General features: G+C 42.1%; 1 protein-coding gene across 10 annotated transcripts in view; it reads left to right on the top strand.

The window, feature by feature from the left end:
• The window catches only part of eps15l1a (epidermal growth factor receptor pathway substrate 15-like 1a), a 48,206-nt gene that overhangs the window by 16,887 nt on the left and 17,251 nt on the right, over positions 1-14,068 (top strand). For 5 of the 10 annotated variants that reach the window (XM_088907459.1, XM_088907461.1, XM_088907457.1 and 2 more), the window contains 9 exons: positions 1,908-1,980; positions 2,975-3,136; positions 3,595-3,792; positions 7,413-7,577; positions 8,554-8,659; positions 9,527-9,577; positions 10,414-10,553; positions 10,817-10,877; positions 13,049-13,131. In XM_088907459.1, the coding sequence (XP_088763585.1) occupies positions 1,908-1,980; positions 2,975-3,136; positions 3,595-3,792; positions 7,413-7,577; positions 8,554-8,659; positions 9,527-9,577; positions 10,414-10,553; positions 10,817-10,877; positions 13,049-13,131 (1,039 nt within the window). Of the gene's footprint in view, positions 1-1,907; positions 1,981-2,974; positions 3,137-3,594; positions 3,793-7,412; positions 7,578-8,553; positions 8,681-9,526; positions 9,578-10,413; positions 10,554-10,816; positions 10,878-13,048; positions 13,132-14,068 lie in introns of all 10 variants that reach the window. The other 5 variants (XM_088907463.1, XM_088907460.1, XM_088907458.1 and 2 more) reach the window with 2 other exon arrangements.

Here is a 14,068-nt window from a genome sequence, read left to right as displayed (position 1 = left end):
AGACCAGTACATACTGTGGTTCCACTACAGGTTTTTTTTTTTCTAGAGAGATCATACTGTCGGAATGCCTTGCAGTTGTGCATGGATAAACAGCACGGTTGTAGTTCTTTGTATGATGCTGAGCTTGTAATATAACAAGTGTTTCCTTTGGAAGTTATTAAAAAATGTCTTAGAAAAAGTAATGATTGAACTGCAATTTCAAAACACAATATAGGGCCATAGTTTTCATTGTCATTAGAAATAGTTTAGCGCTCATAACTTGATGTTCTGACAAGGCTTTGAAACAAGAATATCTGGGGGGTATTTATTAAGTGATTTAGACTGTTTATATTTTAAGACTGTTTTTATGGTTTATTAAATCTGTACAAATGTTCAAACGTCTGTAGTAACAGAATGGTATGTGGTAATGGTAAGATCTGTTTTATTTGACATGGTCTGACATGACATGAGCTGTAAAACTTTTTCATCAGTTTTATGTTGAAAGGTCTAGCCTTTCCAATCAGGGAAGAACAAGCTGTTTATCTGTCTGAAATACCAGTAGTCTTTTTAATTTGTATTATGTTAACATTTTCTTTTGCTTGAAAAATTCTGCGGGCCTATCATGTTCTCTAGAATGTTACGGAGAAAATATTGCAAAATCACAGCTGCGTTGCAATATTAAGACTCCTAATATTTCTACCCAATTCAACACTTATTGAACACTTAAAGAGGAACTAATTATAAGTTTGATCTTCAACTAATTAAAAGTTTGGAAGACTTAAGGGAGTTTTTCATTTTGTCATTTTTTCAGGTTTGGTTAAGAGGTCTTTGTACAGCCACTCTTAAAAGTAACATTCCTGTTAAAAAATAGGCACAGTCATCGTTTTATCTTATTCTGTAATTGTACTTTCAAAATACAGTTTGTAAGGGAGAAAACATCGATTCACACGGGGCATTTTCCTTGAATGAAAATTCATTGTAGCCTTTATTATGAGAATGATTTTAAACACAAAAGACGTGAAAGAGTGAAATGGAAATGCATTTTACAAGATAACAGAGAAAAACACATTGGCGTTTTCCCTCTACAAGGTTTGATCTGCAGTTTATCAGCTTTAAGTCAGGCTCTAAATGCACTTGACAATGAGCTCAAATGAATTCAGACTGCCTGATACTCAGTGAAAGAAGCAGCTGTTCAGCATGGCATCTCGGACTGGATGAAAAATGTAGAGTACTTATTTATGTAGAGTGACTGCAGAAATGCAGAGTTTTCTCCCCAGTTCCAGTTTGGCTCCCCCGTAAGACAAACTGGACTGAAGATTGATCAGTGCCCTTCGGTCTCTTTTTTGTGTGTTTTGGTCATGTTTTCCTCTGTTAAACAATTTGAAGCAGCCAGGCAGATTTCAGATGATTTGGCCTCTGTTCGTGCTGTCATTAGAGACACAGTCAGTAGGTGTCACTGTGGTGCAGTGCAGTTAGTACAATTGCTAAGGCCATCTTACAGTAGGGTAGTAGATTGCATATTGTGGGAACATATTGGTCATAAAATGCACACTTCAAAGGGAGAAAAGGGTACAAGTGAATTTTCCTGGTTTTAAATATCATATGGACACACTGCTCTCTATATTGATTTCTAAGTCTAATGGTTGTCTTCTGCTGAAATGACAATAAAACATTTCCCTTTCCTTTTCCGTGTGTATTTTATCAACCTGTCTCTTGTTTTCATCACTTTCTCTCTGTGCTGCCATAGCGCACTTGCTTTTACACACTGGAATACTCTCAGGTAATGCCTCCTCCGGGTTGTCACAGTATGATCGTCGATCTAAAAATTGAAATGCTGTTCTTGATTAAATTGGGGAAGGTTTCTTGGGGTTGGGTAGAAGGTAGTGTATGTCGTTTCTGACTTCATTTTGTTCATTTGTTATATGCAGGGAGAAGTATGTGCTGGAACAAGACATCAGGGACAAAGAGGACGCTATCAGACAGAAAACGAATGAGGTCCAGGTGAGGAAAATGGCTGAAGTTAATTTTTGTTTTTATTGCTACTTCCCAGGGATCGCAGCTACACTGTCTGATTCACTTCAGAATTCACAGGGAGACAAGAATAAAAATGCACAAGCAGAATTGTTCATAGTAGAGTGTTTCCCATTGAGCATATGGAGACAGTCATCCCTATTTGTTCTACAATGGTCGATGGGAATCGATTGGAATCGGCAGAACCGAGCAACCAAACTCAAACCCTGGCTTCCTTCCAGAAACGGCTGAAGGAGATCTTTGCCTCAGTAAGCTGTTCACTGACATGGGCAGCATGGCCTCCTCTCATTGTAAACTTTGTCCTTCTGTAAGATGACAAAATTAAATCAGTAGCTTTGCAAGAGTGAGATGAGCAAGGTTTTTTAAAACTGGCCGTTTTACTGAGGTTATGCATCAGGAATATTTACTGCTTATTGGTAAACCTTTCTTTTAAAGACCCAGCTAACTGAAATTCCCCTCCCCTGTAATAGAGAAATGCACACCCCTGCAGGGATTGGTGCCCATAGCACAGCATTCCCTGTCCGAAGGGCAACAGTCCAGAAAGTTTTGTTGGTAAATCATTGTGAATCATCAGCAGCTTCATACCTGCAGGGTTGAATTGGTCCGGCTGTTCTCTGACTGTTTCATCGAATTCATCCATTTCATTTCCCCCCACTAGTAGGGTAGTGGGGGAGATGTCCAGTTAAGCCTTAATATCCTCTTCCTCATTCTTTGTGCTGTTTGTGATTTAAGGCCTGCACAGCATGCTGGTCTGTTACCTTGATGAATTGGATTTAGGAGGGACCTGCCCTTATGTCTCTACATGGGCTACGAAGCACCTGTTATTACTCTTAAGTGTTTGTCGGATTTTCTTTATATGCTTGTTTGAAGTTTACAGTTAACACATTATTCTCAGCAACTGTGATCAGTTGAAGTGGGAAAAAAAAAACTCACTGGGGTACGGTGTTTTCATTTGTCTTTTCAGGAAATGCAGAACGATCTGGACCGGGAGACCTGCAGTTTGCAAAAACTTGAATCTCAGAAGCAGGATGCTCAGGACCGGCTGGAGGAGATGGACCAACAGAAAGCCAAGCTGGAGGACATGCTGAACGACGTCAGGCAAAAGTGCCAGGAAGAGACCCAAATGGTGAGAGCTGCAATAGACCAGTTAGACTCTTGTCAGTATTAGTTTGACTAATTTGCTTTTATGATATCTATATTTGAGTAAATGTGTATTATAAACATTCAATTAAAGTTGATGAAAAGGTGTAAATTTAAATGATTTAACATAATGCAACTACAAAGCGTAAATGAAGAGCTGAAGTTATTGCAGGCTTATAGGCTTCTAAACGGACCTATTGAGTAGTTCTGATTTAGTGTGAATAGTGCTCTTGTTTCACATCATTACCTGCACTTTGCTTATCCTTTCATGTTGGTCCTTTACCCACTTTTTAAGAGGAGGTGTGTTTGGGACTGTAAATGCCTGAGCCTTAGGATCCTTCATGGAATGGCTAGACAAGGTCCCAGATCTGTAATCTGCTCGCAAGCGTGATGGACTGCACAGCCTCCTTTTGTTGTAACCTTTCTCGCGTTATTGTGCTCTAGATTTCCTCGTTGCAAACGCAGATCCACTCCCAGGAATCCGACTTGAAGAGCCAGGAGGAGGAGCTGAGCCGGGCCAAGACAGACCTGAACCGGCTGCAGCAAGAGGAGACGCAGCTGGAGCAGAGTATCCAGGCTGGGAAGGTGCAGCTGGAGACCATCATCAAATCACTCAAGTCCACACAAGAGGAGATCAACCAGGTAAATCAGTGCAGACAGGCCAGCCACAGACTACCAGGATAATGAGACTTATTCTGCAACCTGGCTGGTCATGGGTTCTTCCCTGCTTTTGTGTTTGTGTTTCTGTGTGCTGATAAGGATTTGAGTTATTCAGAGTAAGACTGCAGTAATCAGTATTGCACTGATGATTCCGCATTGTGCGCTGCAAGAATTTCCTAGACTGAAGGTGTACTTCCAACTTTGATCCTGTACATCCATATTCCTGGTTCTCTTCTGTTTTGCTCTGAGCCTGTAGCTTTTCTTTTCCATTGCAGGACATGGGAACAGGTTTAATTGAAATTTCATTTCCTTGCACTCTGTTTGTGTTCACATGCATGCTTCTGACAGAAGAGGATGTAATAAGCTTTCACTTTGATCTGTATATCAGGCTGTTGCTTGAAGACACTTTTTTTAAAAATGTGTCAGCAATATGTTTCCTGCCTAACTTGGTGGAGATTCTTAATTGTCTGAAATATAGGAATGTTGCACAGGTTTGCAGCTGACATGCATGGTTTTGTTCAAATATTTTGCAGCCATAACAAGCATTAATGCCCCAAATCAGTTCAGATTCTCTTCTTGGGTTTAGAAAAGGTCATTACCGTTTGTGGTTCACAGATGAACCCCACCCCAAGCTACAATAGAAGTGTGAGCAGCGTGGTTTTGTATAATGAATGCCAGGTATGCAGCCTCACTAACACAGGATGCCCTGAAATCAAGATAAGATTTAAAAAAACAAGAAGAGAGATGTTTATGAAGAGTCAAGAAAGCAAATCGGTGCAGCCCTCATGTGCTATAGAAAGCATGAAAAGACCTTTGAAAGAGCTGAACTTGTTTTCTGGTCTTGAGGTTGATTGTGCTGTGTTAGTGAAACTCAAAAATGTGTTCTAGGAAGCTCACTAGGAACTGACATTATTACTCATCTTGTACTCACCTTAAGTGTCGGTTACTTGTAGAAAAACCCTTTGGTCCGCTTTGGACAAACTTGTTTACTCCGTTTTTAAATTACCTCCTCTCATTTGTAATTTTTCATACTTAAGATCACTTTATTGGCCATATACAATTTCTTGCATTAGGAACTTGTCTTTTCGCATACCCCAGCTTGCTCTCCATGAGACACACAGGCGGGGTGAGAGAAGCTTGGGGTCAGAGCACAGGGTCAGCCATTTATACAGCGCCCCTGGAGCAGTTGGGGTTAAGGGCCTTGCTCAGGGGCCCAACGGAGTAGGATTCCTCTGCCGGCTGTGGGATTTGTACCGGCAACTGTCCAGCCACAGGCGCAGATCCTTAGCCACAGTGCCACCACTCCGGCCTTTTTAAGCTGGTCCATGTTCAGTTACTAGACAGTAACAGTTTAACCCTTTAGCCTTTTTGTAATCAGTAGCTATCCAAGGATCTCTGGTGTTTCTAGAATTAAACCAGGGTGTCAGGGTGCTTGTTCCATAACCCCATGACCCTTTCCTTAAAGAGCTACCTCTTCTCGCTTTCAAATAAGGACCTTTCAGTTGTGTCCTCTGGTTCATGTTTCATTGCTCATTCTGAAGAGGTCCATCAGGTTATCTTTGTCGGTGCCTTTGATAATTGTGGTTCCTTAGATCAGATCCCAGAACATTGCAAACATCCCACCACCATGCAACTTAACGTTTCACATAATCAAAAGGTGTGGCTCTGTAGCCTTAACTCCAGAACAGACACTTTTATTCAACACAGGGGGGAAAAAAAAGGTTTAATTTATTGAAAATGCCAGTAAATATAAAGAGCTGGTCCATACTACATTTTGAATTAAGTAGTGTTTTTGCCTAAATCTAATAAATACTGGTTTCTCTTTTAGAAAGAAGATACATCTTCTCTTGGAATGATTTTGTAGTAACACTAGCTGTCTTCAGAGGGCAACCTAACATAAAAAGAATGGTTTTGTAATAGCTCTAACTGTCGTTAGAGGGCAACCTAACTTAAAAGAAAGTGCAGAGAAAACTGGTGTACACACTGTGAGCTGTTTGCATCACAGGTTTCGCTTCCTTCTTCAAGGATGTGAAGAAGAACAGCTGTGAAATGAAAAATGGCTCATCACTGTCCAGCATGTGCTCCTCTCTCTGTGGATTGGACTTGCTGTACATTCTGTGAATTTGAATAGAATTTCTAAGGTTTTTTTTTTTTTCGAGTAACTGATTTGATCTAAATATCAAAACGGAATGGCATTGGGAAAACATGTAAGGGTTTTGTGATAAAGCCAGTTCTGTGATATAGTCCAAAACTAGTGGTGGCACTAAAAAAACAACATCATTTAATTAAAAAAAAAACCGATTACAGTAGTGCCAGTCCCCTTTCTGCAGATCAGCTCCCCACCAGCATGACGAGATGACATTCTCGGCATCGCAGTTAACCCCTGGTTTGCTTCTCTCGCAGTGGGCAGGGTGTGTCAGTTTCCTTTGAGAGATTTCACAGCACAACCTCCGCGTTTCTCATCGGGCCCAGCGACCTCCTGATCAATTTTAAGCCCTTCTGTGCAGCCAAATCGGCGCTTGGATCTGATCCATCCATGCCAGTACTTAGTTTAGAAGCTGAGCCGGCACACAAAGCATACCGAGCACGGGCAGTAGACTGAGCTGTGGAATGCCAAGGTATATGTTGCATTGCAGAAGCTCACATTGCTGTGACCAAAGCTGGGTAAGAGATTACAAGCTAAAGGAAAGCATCTAGTCTGTGCTGTTCAGCACATTTTTTAAGCTTTCCGCTTGTGCTGCACACCAGTGCAATGACATGTCTCTGCGGTTATTTTTCTGTTCGGTGCTAGGAAAGCCTGTGTCGGAAGCTTTGCAAGCTAAATGAAGAGCCCCGATGCTATGAAAAGACAAGATATACGTGCTGATAAATTTTAGTCCTGCCCAAGTGAGGTTTCATTCTCTTTCTGAAGCCGTGAGGGACAGAGGTGTGTCTTGAGTCAGGGTGGGGAAAAACTACAGCTCCCACAGTTCCCCCCTTCATCACTTCCCACTGTAGTTAAGGTCGGAGGTCAAGGTATGCATTTAAAAGTGAAAGGTATAGAGGCATTTGCTGTCCTTTGGCCAAGAGTGTCCCATGGCCGCTGAGTGACCACTAAGGGACAAGGCTAAGAGGGAGAAAATCAGTGCCAGTGTGTGGTTATGAGTCACGGGGAGAGGCTGAGATATCCCCCTTCTTATGAAACCTGTAACTCGGTCAAGTGTTTATAAATGAATACCCATTCCAACTACAAGACTAAACGGTGACTTAAACATGCTGGATTATAGCTCTCCTGGCTCATGGCTGGCCACCTCTGGGCTTGAGATTTTAAATTTGAAGTTTTAATTGCTCACACCTGCAATCTCTATATAGAGTAAAAATACAGTAATTCAAGTCAAATTCGTTTTAAACCGGCTCAAGTTATGGAGTAGTGAGCACACTGCTGGACACTGCTCAAATACCGTCCTCGCCGTCACCTTGCTACCCCAGTCTTCAGAGTTTCCTCCTTTTGGAATTGGCGTCGTTTTCCCAGAAATCTCTCGTTCCACTGTTTGCACCGCTCCCCCCCCCCCCCCACGTCTTGGCTTGCACCCTGAAATGTTCCCCGCTGTTGCCGTTTTTAGGCCCGGAGTAAGCTGTCCCAGATCCAGGACAGCCAGCAGGAGATGACGAAGAGTATCGAGCAGTACAACAACGCCCTTAACGGGACCCACGGCGGGAGCATGACGAACCTGGCAGACATGAGCGAGGGCTTCCTGGAGAAGGAGAACGGAGGCTTCGGTGCCATGGTGAGCGTGCGGCCCCCAGGCGAGTCTGTATCGTCTGATGGGGTGGAGCAGGACATTTACACTGCTGTGTTCTGTGTAATCCTGTGGATTGGACTTGCAGTGCAGACGCAAGTAACTTTTGTCCTGACTTGCCGGACATTTACACAGCAGTGTTCTCGATAATCCTGTGAATATTACTTACAGTGCGGGCGCAAGTACCTTTTTTGTCCTGCATATTCGTGTCGAAGGCAGTGTTAAAAACATGTTTGGTAACGTCTTCTGTGGAGCTGTGTGTTGTCATCACCACAGCCCAATCCTCTTCGTGTTTGGTTTATGTTGCATTATGGCACAGATGCAGAAGCTGTTGTCTTTTTCTTTCCTAGTAATACGGTTTGGCCATCTTTTTAACCCACTTCACTCGGCACAGAATCTGAAGACAGAAGTCTGAAGGGGTAGTTTACTCAAATAGGGTATTCCACTCAAATGACAGGGTGAACTGTAACAATTTTTCTTAAAGGGGGGTTTACTGCTTGGTGTTTGGTGTGCAGTACCTTGCAAAAGCTGCCAAGGATGATTTGAACTTTAAATAGATGAGAATTGCATGTGAAAGAGCACTTGCTTTGCTCTTATTGCAAGAATGAGCTACCATTTCCGACATTAATCATGAATCTTTTTCATTTTGCAGCCTTTCCCTTTTGGGTTGTTCCTACTGCAATCTCATTGCTTCTGCCCACAGAGATCAAAGAACATAGTGGAAAACTGTGAAGGCTTCTTCATTTTGTAAAAATAACAGAATGCAGGTTGCAAACATAGAAGGAAGGAAATACAACATTTGGTCACAAGCTTCTTTTTAGCTTTGATCTAATTCAGATGAGTCAAGGTTGATGTAAAATACTCTTTTTTTACACCAAAGACGTCACCAAAGACTTATTTTTAATTTATCTGCTGGGTAAACGCAATGAAGACGGGACTCAGATGAAAACCCTTTGTTTTGCAGGAGGATCCTTTTAAAGCGAAGACGTCGGCGTTCAACAGCAATGCCCAGGAGCTGCAGGCTGACCCCTTCCAATCTGAGGACCCTTTCAAAACAGACCCTTTTAAAGGTGCAGATCCTTTTAAAGGCAGTAAGTACGCTTTACTAACCACAGCACAGCAGCTGCAGGGATCCTCCGTGCCCTCCAGGGGGAGACTTTCCAGCGTCCTGCCCGGCCTCCCACTCACTTACAGGTCGTCATCCTCTTTTTTTTTTTTTTCAAGCTGTCCCCCTCCTGCCTTCTCCCCGAGTTTCCTGCCCTCCCCCCCTCACTCTGGCCCTTGATGTCATTGCTCACTCCAGTCCTAGCTGCTGCTGCTGCTGCTGCTGCCCTCCTAGCCTGCTGAGTTGCACCTCGCCTCCCTCCTCAGTCTTGCGCGCACTTCGGGATTTTCCATGTTCCCTAAGCTCCAGACCTCGGCGACCCCTTGTGTGCTTTCATCCGCTTGCACGAAACGGGCCATTCCGTGAAACCGGCTCCGCCCAGCTGGCTTTTTAACCGCTGCCGGACTTCTCTGGGGCGCTCGGAGGCAGGTTGCTGCTGTGGTAGCGCTGTGACTAGCAGTTGTGTTGAGGTGGATGAAAGCATTACAGCCCAGTTCCCAATAAAGTAGCATCCCTCCCTCTTCCGTGCTCTTCCCAGTTTGCTTCAGATATACAGTCAAATGTGCCCTAGGAATTTTCCTGATGATCTGTTAAATTTTTCCATCTCCTGTACTTAAAAAAAATATATTTTGTTACCTTTTACATTACGGAATGTGTTTTTAAGCTTTAGGTTAGCTAGCCTACTGGAATGAGATCTTGAACATTTCACATTGAAGCATGCTTTAATTCATTTATAGTGCAATATCTGACACTCCCATCCCATCCCAAGATCCAGCTGGCCTGAAAAAGTAACTGATATTTCCCCCCCCCCGACTTCGCTTTTCTTCGTTAGGTGACCCCTTCCAAAACGATCCCTTTGCAAAGCAGCCGCCTGTTGCCACAGGTATTGAGAGTTAATGTTTTTTAAAAGATAACAAATACGAATACTTACTGCAGTAAGACTTCATTAAAATAGTGGGGACTTAAGAGGGGCATTAGTTTGTTATTCAGTTCCCCGCCAGGGGTTTGGGGGGTAAGCTGTACAGTTTGTGAGATCCAAGATCATTAGCTAATTGCTGTTGCAAAATCGACTGGCTTTCTAAATTGGATCTTAAGCATTTCCAGTGTGTCCCAGCACTATACTCCACTTGCTCAATAATGACTGTCTGTACGCTGTAAAATCAGATGCTCCCTCTGTGTTGTTGGATTTCTCTACAAGCCGCGTATTCTTAAACCGTGCCTATATTAACCAAGGGGGTTTCGTCTGCACAAGTGATAGGAAGGCCAGCAAGTCAGTTGTGTTTACCATTTACTTAAAGGGGTCTAGAAAGCATCCGTGTTTAAAAGCAAAAAAAAAAAAGTCTTCAGATGACCCTTAGAATTTGATATGTTATTAAAAATTGACTCGGCATATGAAGACAGACACACAATAGGATGCCTCTTTTACAGGAACTGCTGTATTGCACCTTTGACAAGAAGCTTTGGGTGTTAAGATTAATAAGTTGATCAAGATTTTTACTGATTGACTGTGTTGACAAGCAGCATTTTATTTTAATTTTAACCAAGAAAGACATCTTCATGATCAGGTCAATTGTGTGTCCTCAATGCTGAACATGAAAGCCCTTCTATGGGCTAAAACCTTAGTGTTGATCCCCCTTCTCGTCTGGAATAGGTGTTGTTTTCTGTCTTAAAGATAAAAATTGCTGCTGGCGCCAATAAACTGCTGCTTTCTCTGCTCAGATCCTTTTGGGGGAGACCCTTTCAAAGAGAGCGACCCCTTCAAGAGTACGTCATCTGACGATTTCTTCAAGAAAACCGCCAAGTCGGACCCTTTTACGACCTCCGACCCCTTCAGTAAAAGTGCTACACTTCCTTCAAAGGTAACGAGGGATCTCCCTAATTTTTTGGTGGTCTAACGGGGGGTGTGCTCCAGCCTCTCTTCAGGAAGTCATCTCTTCTCTTCACTGCTGTGTCACTCAGTTAAATCTTTAAGACTTACCCCATCCTCCACACTGGATAAGTTGTATTTAATTGCCTCTATGAGGCTGTTAACCATAAAATACTGTGATCCAATTGTACTTCGAAGCAGTAAACATGGCAGATAGTTTCCAAAGTGTTGAAATGTCTGTTTTTTACTTTCTAGCCCGGCCTTTTTGCCAGCGGTGACCCTTTTGCTTCTACAAGCCCAAAGCCAAAAGGATCAGGTAAAAATCATCTTTTATCTAATAATTATATCCTTATGTAGCGCTTTTCTGGACACTCCACTCAAAGCAATTTACAGGCCTCGGGGACTCCCCTCCACCGCTGCCAGTGTGTAGCCCCCACCTGGATGATGCGACAGCAGCCAGAGTGCTCCAGTGCTCTCGCCTCGCATCAGTGGGGAGGAGAGCAGAGTGATGAAGTAATGGGGATTATTGGGCCATGACTGGTAAAGGCCAATGGGAAAGTTTGACCAGGACATTGGCGTTACACCCCTACTCTTTTCAAGAAACGCCCTGAGATTTTTTAATGACCCCAGAGAGTCGGGACCTCAGTTTTACATCTCAATCCAAGGATGACATCTTTTTTTAAGGTATAGGTTTTTTTAAGGTGTGTCCCTGTCACAGACCGCAGGGAGAGCGCCCCCTGTTGGCCCCACTAACGCCTCTTCCAACAGCCACTTTAGTTTTTCCCAGGAGATCTCCCATCCAGGTACTGGCCAGGCTCACATCTGCTTAGCTTCAGTTGTGAGATGCTGGGTGGATAAAAATTAAGGTGGCTTGTTCTGCCTTGTCGTATGAGGCATTGTATTTTGTGTGACGTTTAGATGCTTGCCGGAAGGCATGGTATTTCCAAGCTGACTGTTTTTGTGCTTTTCTTTTCATTGTTCAATTGTGCCTCTATCATTTATAGCCTGTTTGTGGTCTCATTGTCATACAGTGTGAATCTCACAATGTAGTCAATATAAGCATTCTCACACTACACCAAGAGCTATATGGAATCTGTGGGTTAAGCAATCTTTCGTGGTGAAGGGTGGGTGTGTGAACGCCAAGTGATAAGATACTGTTATAAAAGGTACACCGTTCTAAAATCCCGCACGTTTTTCATTGCGACGCAAGTAGCGATCAGACATGCTGGTGGAACTTCATAGAAGGTTTTTTTCTATGACAACAGCATGAATGTATTATGTGATTGAGCTGCTCAAAGGAAACAGGTCGCAAAATTTTAGATTTAAGTTTTGTTCTTCATTCATGCTGGGTTTTCCCATGTTCAAACCTTGGAGCAGAAATCATTCCGAACGCTTAGTTTTATGAGCAGAGAGTCAAAAAGGACTGTTCCTTATCCAGGAGGATTTACAGCTTCACTTACATTCCTCACTCAGAGCTGCATGCCTGACCGAGTTGTTCATTTACTTCACGTTTGGTGGGGGATTGCGATATTTTTTTTTCCTGTGTTCTTGTGGACATTTTCCTAGTATATATGAATTATATGTATGAATAAGCAGGTCTATGCCATGAAAATATCGTTGTCTACAAACAGCTGTGGTAAAAACAAGCAGGACATTGTGACCAAATATAGAAAATGATGTTTAACTGTGGACCTGGCAGCAGAAATGTAATTTGAACAGTAGAATCACTTAGTGTAAAAGCTATTCTCAATCTAGTGTTTATTCACTCTTGCTGAGCTGGGATAGTTTTATTTTCCAGGAAATTACTTTAGTTCATAGGAAACACATTGCTTCATGCAACACTGAAATTTCATACCTAGTTAGAACACAAGACCAGCTGTGTTCCCTGTGACTGTGGGTTAGCCAGTGTTCTAAAGTCTTGTTTACGTTCCCCTTTCATAAATAACACCAAAAGAAGTCACTTTATACTTTTTTTTGTGTAGTTTTTCAGGCACCCATTCTCTTTCTTACAAATGGACTGTGTTACAATAAATGCCTTTTTTTTCCCCATATAGTTGTACAAACATTTCATAGAAAACGGCTGCTTGTGCCATTACACTGTTTGAAATTGCTAACTTTTAACCCCTTTGACTTGTCAATCACAGCTGCAGACGTCAGAGAAACAAAAACACCACAGACTGTGATTGCTGGTGCCTACATACAAGACTGTATAGACAATTTATTTCAAGTTTATTAAGGTTTGGCATGCTTTCTCCAGTTGCCTGCCTGTATAAGTTCTAAGGGTTGTGCTTAAGTAAACAGTTCATACTTAAGACTCTCTTGCTTGTTGTACCTCCTTAGAATTCTGCGCAGTAACAGACACTTAAGAACCAAAAATGAATGTAACTTCTGATGGTCTCTGTCGTCATCAAAAAGAAAAGGAGCCACACTTACTTTCTAGTTGGAAGTCTTTTGTTCTTGTTTTATGTTGGGTTTTTTTTTCCACAGATCTCTTTGGAACACTAGACCCTTTTGGAAGCAGCTCTTTTGGAAGCAGTGGTGGGTTTGCAGACTTCAGCCAAATGTCCAAGGCAAGTTGCCCTTGCGTATCTCTAGAACGGTCATGCCACAAAAATATCACATGAACAATCTCCCAGAAAAGCCAGTTTTTGCCTCTTTTTTCCCCCCCAAGATGCAAATCATCATCGTATGTCACTGTTTGTGGTTTTGGAAAACTTATATTCAGCTTTATGTGGAGATTCACGTTCACAGATGTCCCATTCATGCTTATGTAAATAAATCTCTGACTATGCCGTAACATTTTGGACAACATCCAAAAACATTTTTGACAACTTTCTGCAGGAGTGTTAAATGGTTCATATATATATATAAAGTGTAATATTAAGTACCTTGTCAAGATCCACCAAATTGATTTAAAATGACCATTTCTTAAATGCAAGAGTGCACCTCTCATTTCAGAGGTGAAAAACTCTTGCTGTTACTCTAGGGACTAAACTGCATCCTAAAACATGAGCTTGTGAGTTTATAAGTGAAAAAATAAACTATTATAATAGCCATTTAGAAAAATATCTCAATCGAATACAGGCATCAACAAACTGAGTGCTGATCTCTACACATAACCAGATTTTTTTATTGGAGATATTGCTTTCTCTGTTTGCTCATCTGATTATTAACATCAAGATCAGCTTCTTCAATAATCTTTTTCTACGCAGAACTGTCACTTTATTGCTGCTGTCTTAACAGTTTTGCGGAGTTTGTGCTCTTTGTGATACCTTGATCTAGGTTTTGAAATCTGGGTTACTACTGGCATTTTTGCATCAGTGGGGAGTGTTTTTTTATATCTTTCAAAATACCAACATAAGTGGGCAATGTATTTCCTACTAGATAAGCAGTAGCCCTCAAAGTCACCTGTGTTCTGCTCAAAGGAATCCTCAGGCAAATCCTTTACGTGCTAAACTGTGCTTTAATGGGGTGAGCCGTGGTCTGATGATTCAATTATAGCAGTTG

The sequence above is a fragment of the Atractosteus spatula genome, chromosome 28, assembly GCF_055471065.1.
Source record: "Atractosteus spatula isolate fAtrSpa1 chromosome 28, fAtrSpa1.hap1, whole genome shotgun sequence".
Classification (NCBI taxonomy): Eukaryota; Metazoa; Chordata; class Actinopteri; order Semionotiformes; family Lepisosteidae; genus Atractosteus; species Atractosteus spatula.
The sequence above is the reverse complement of the archived record's forward strand: the minus strand, read 5'-3'. Positions and strand labels throughout refer to the sequence as shown.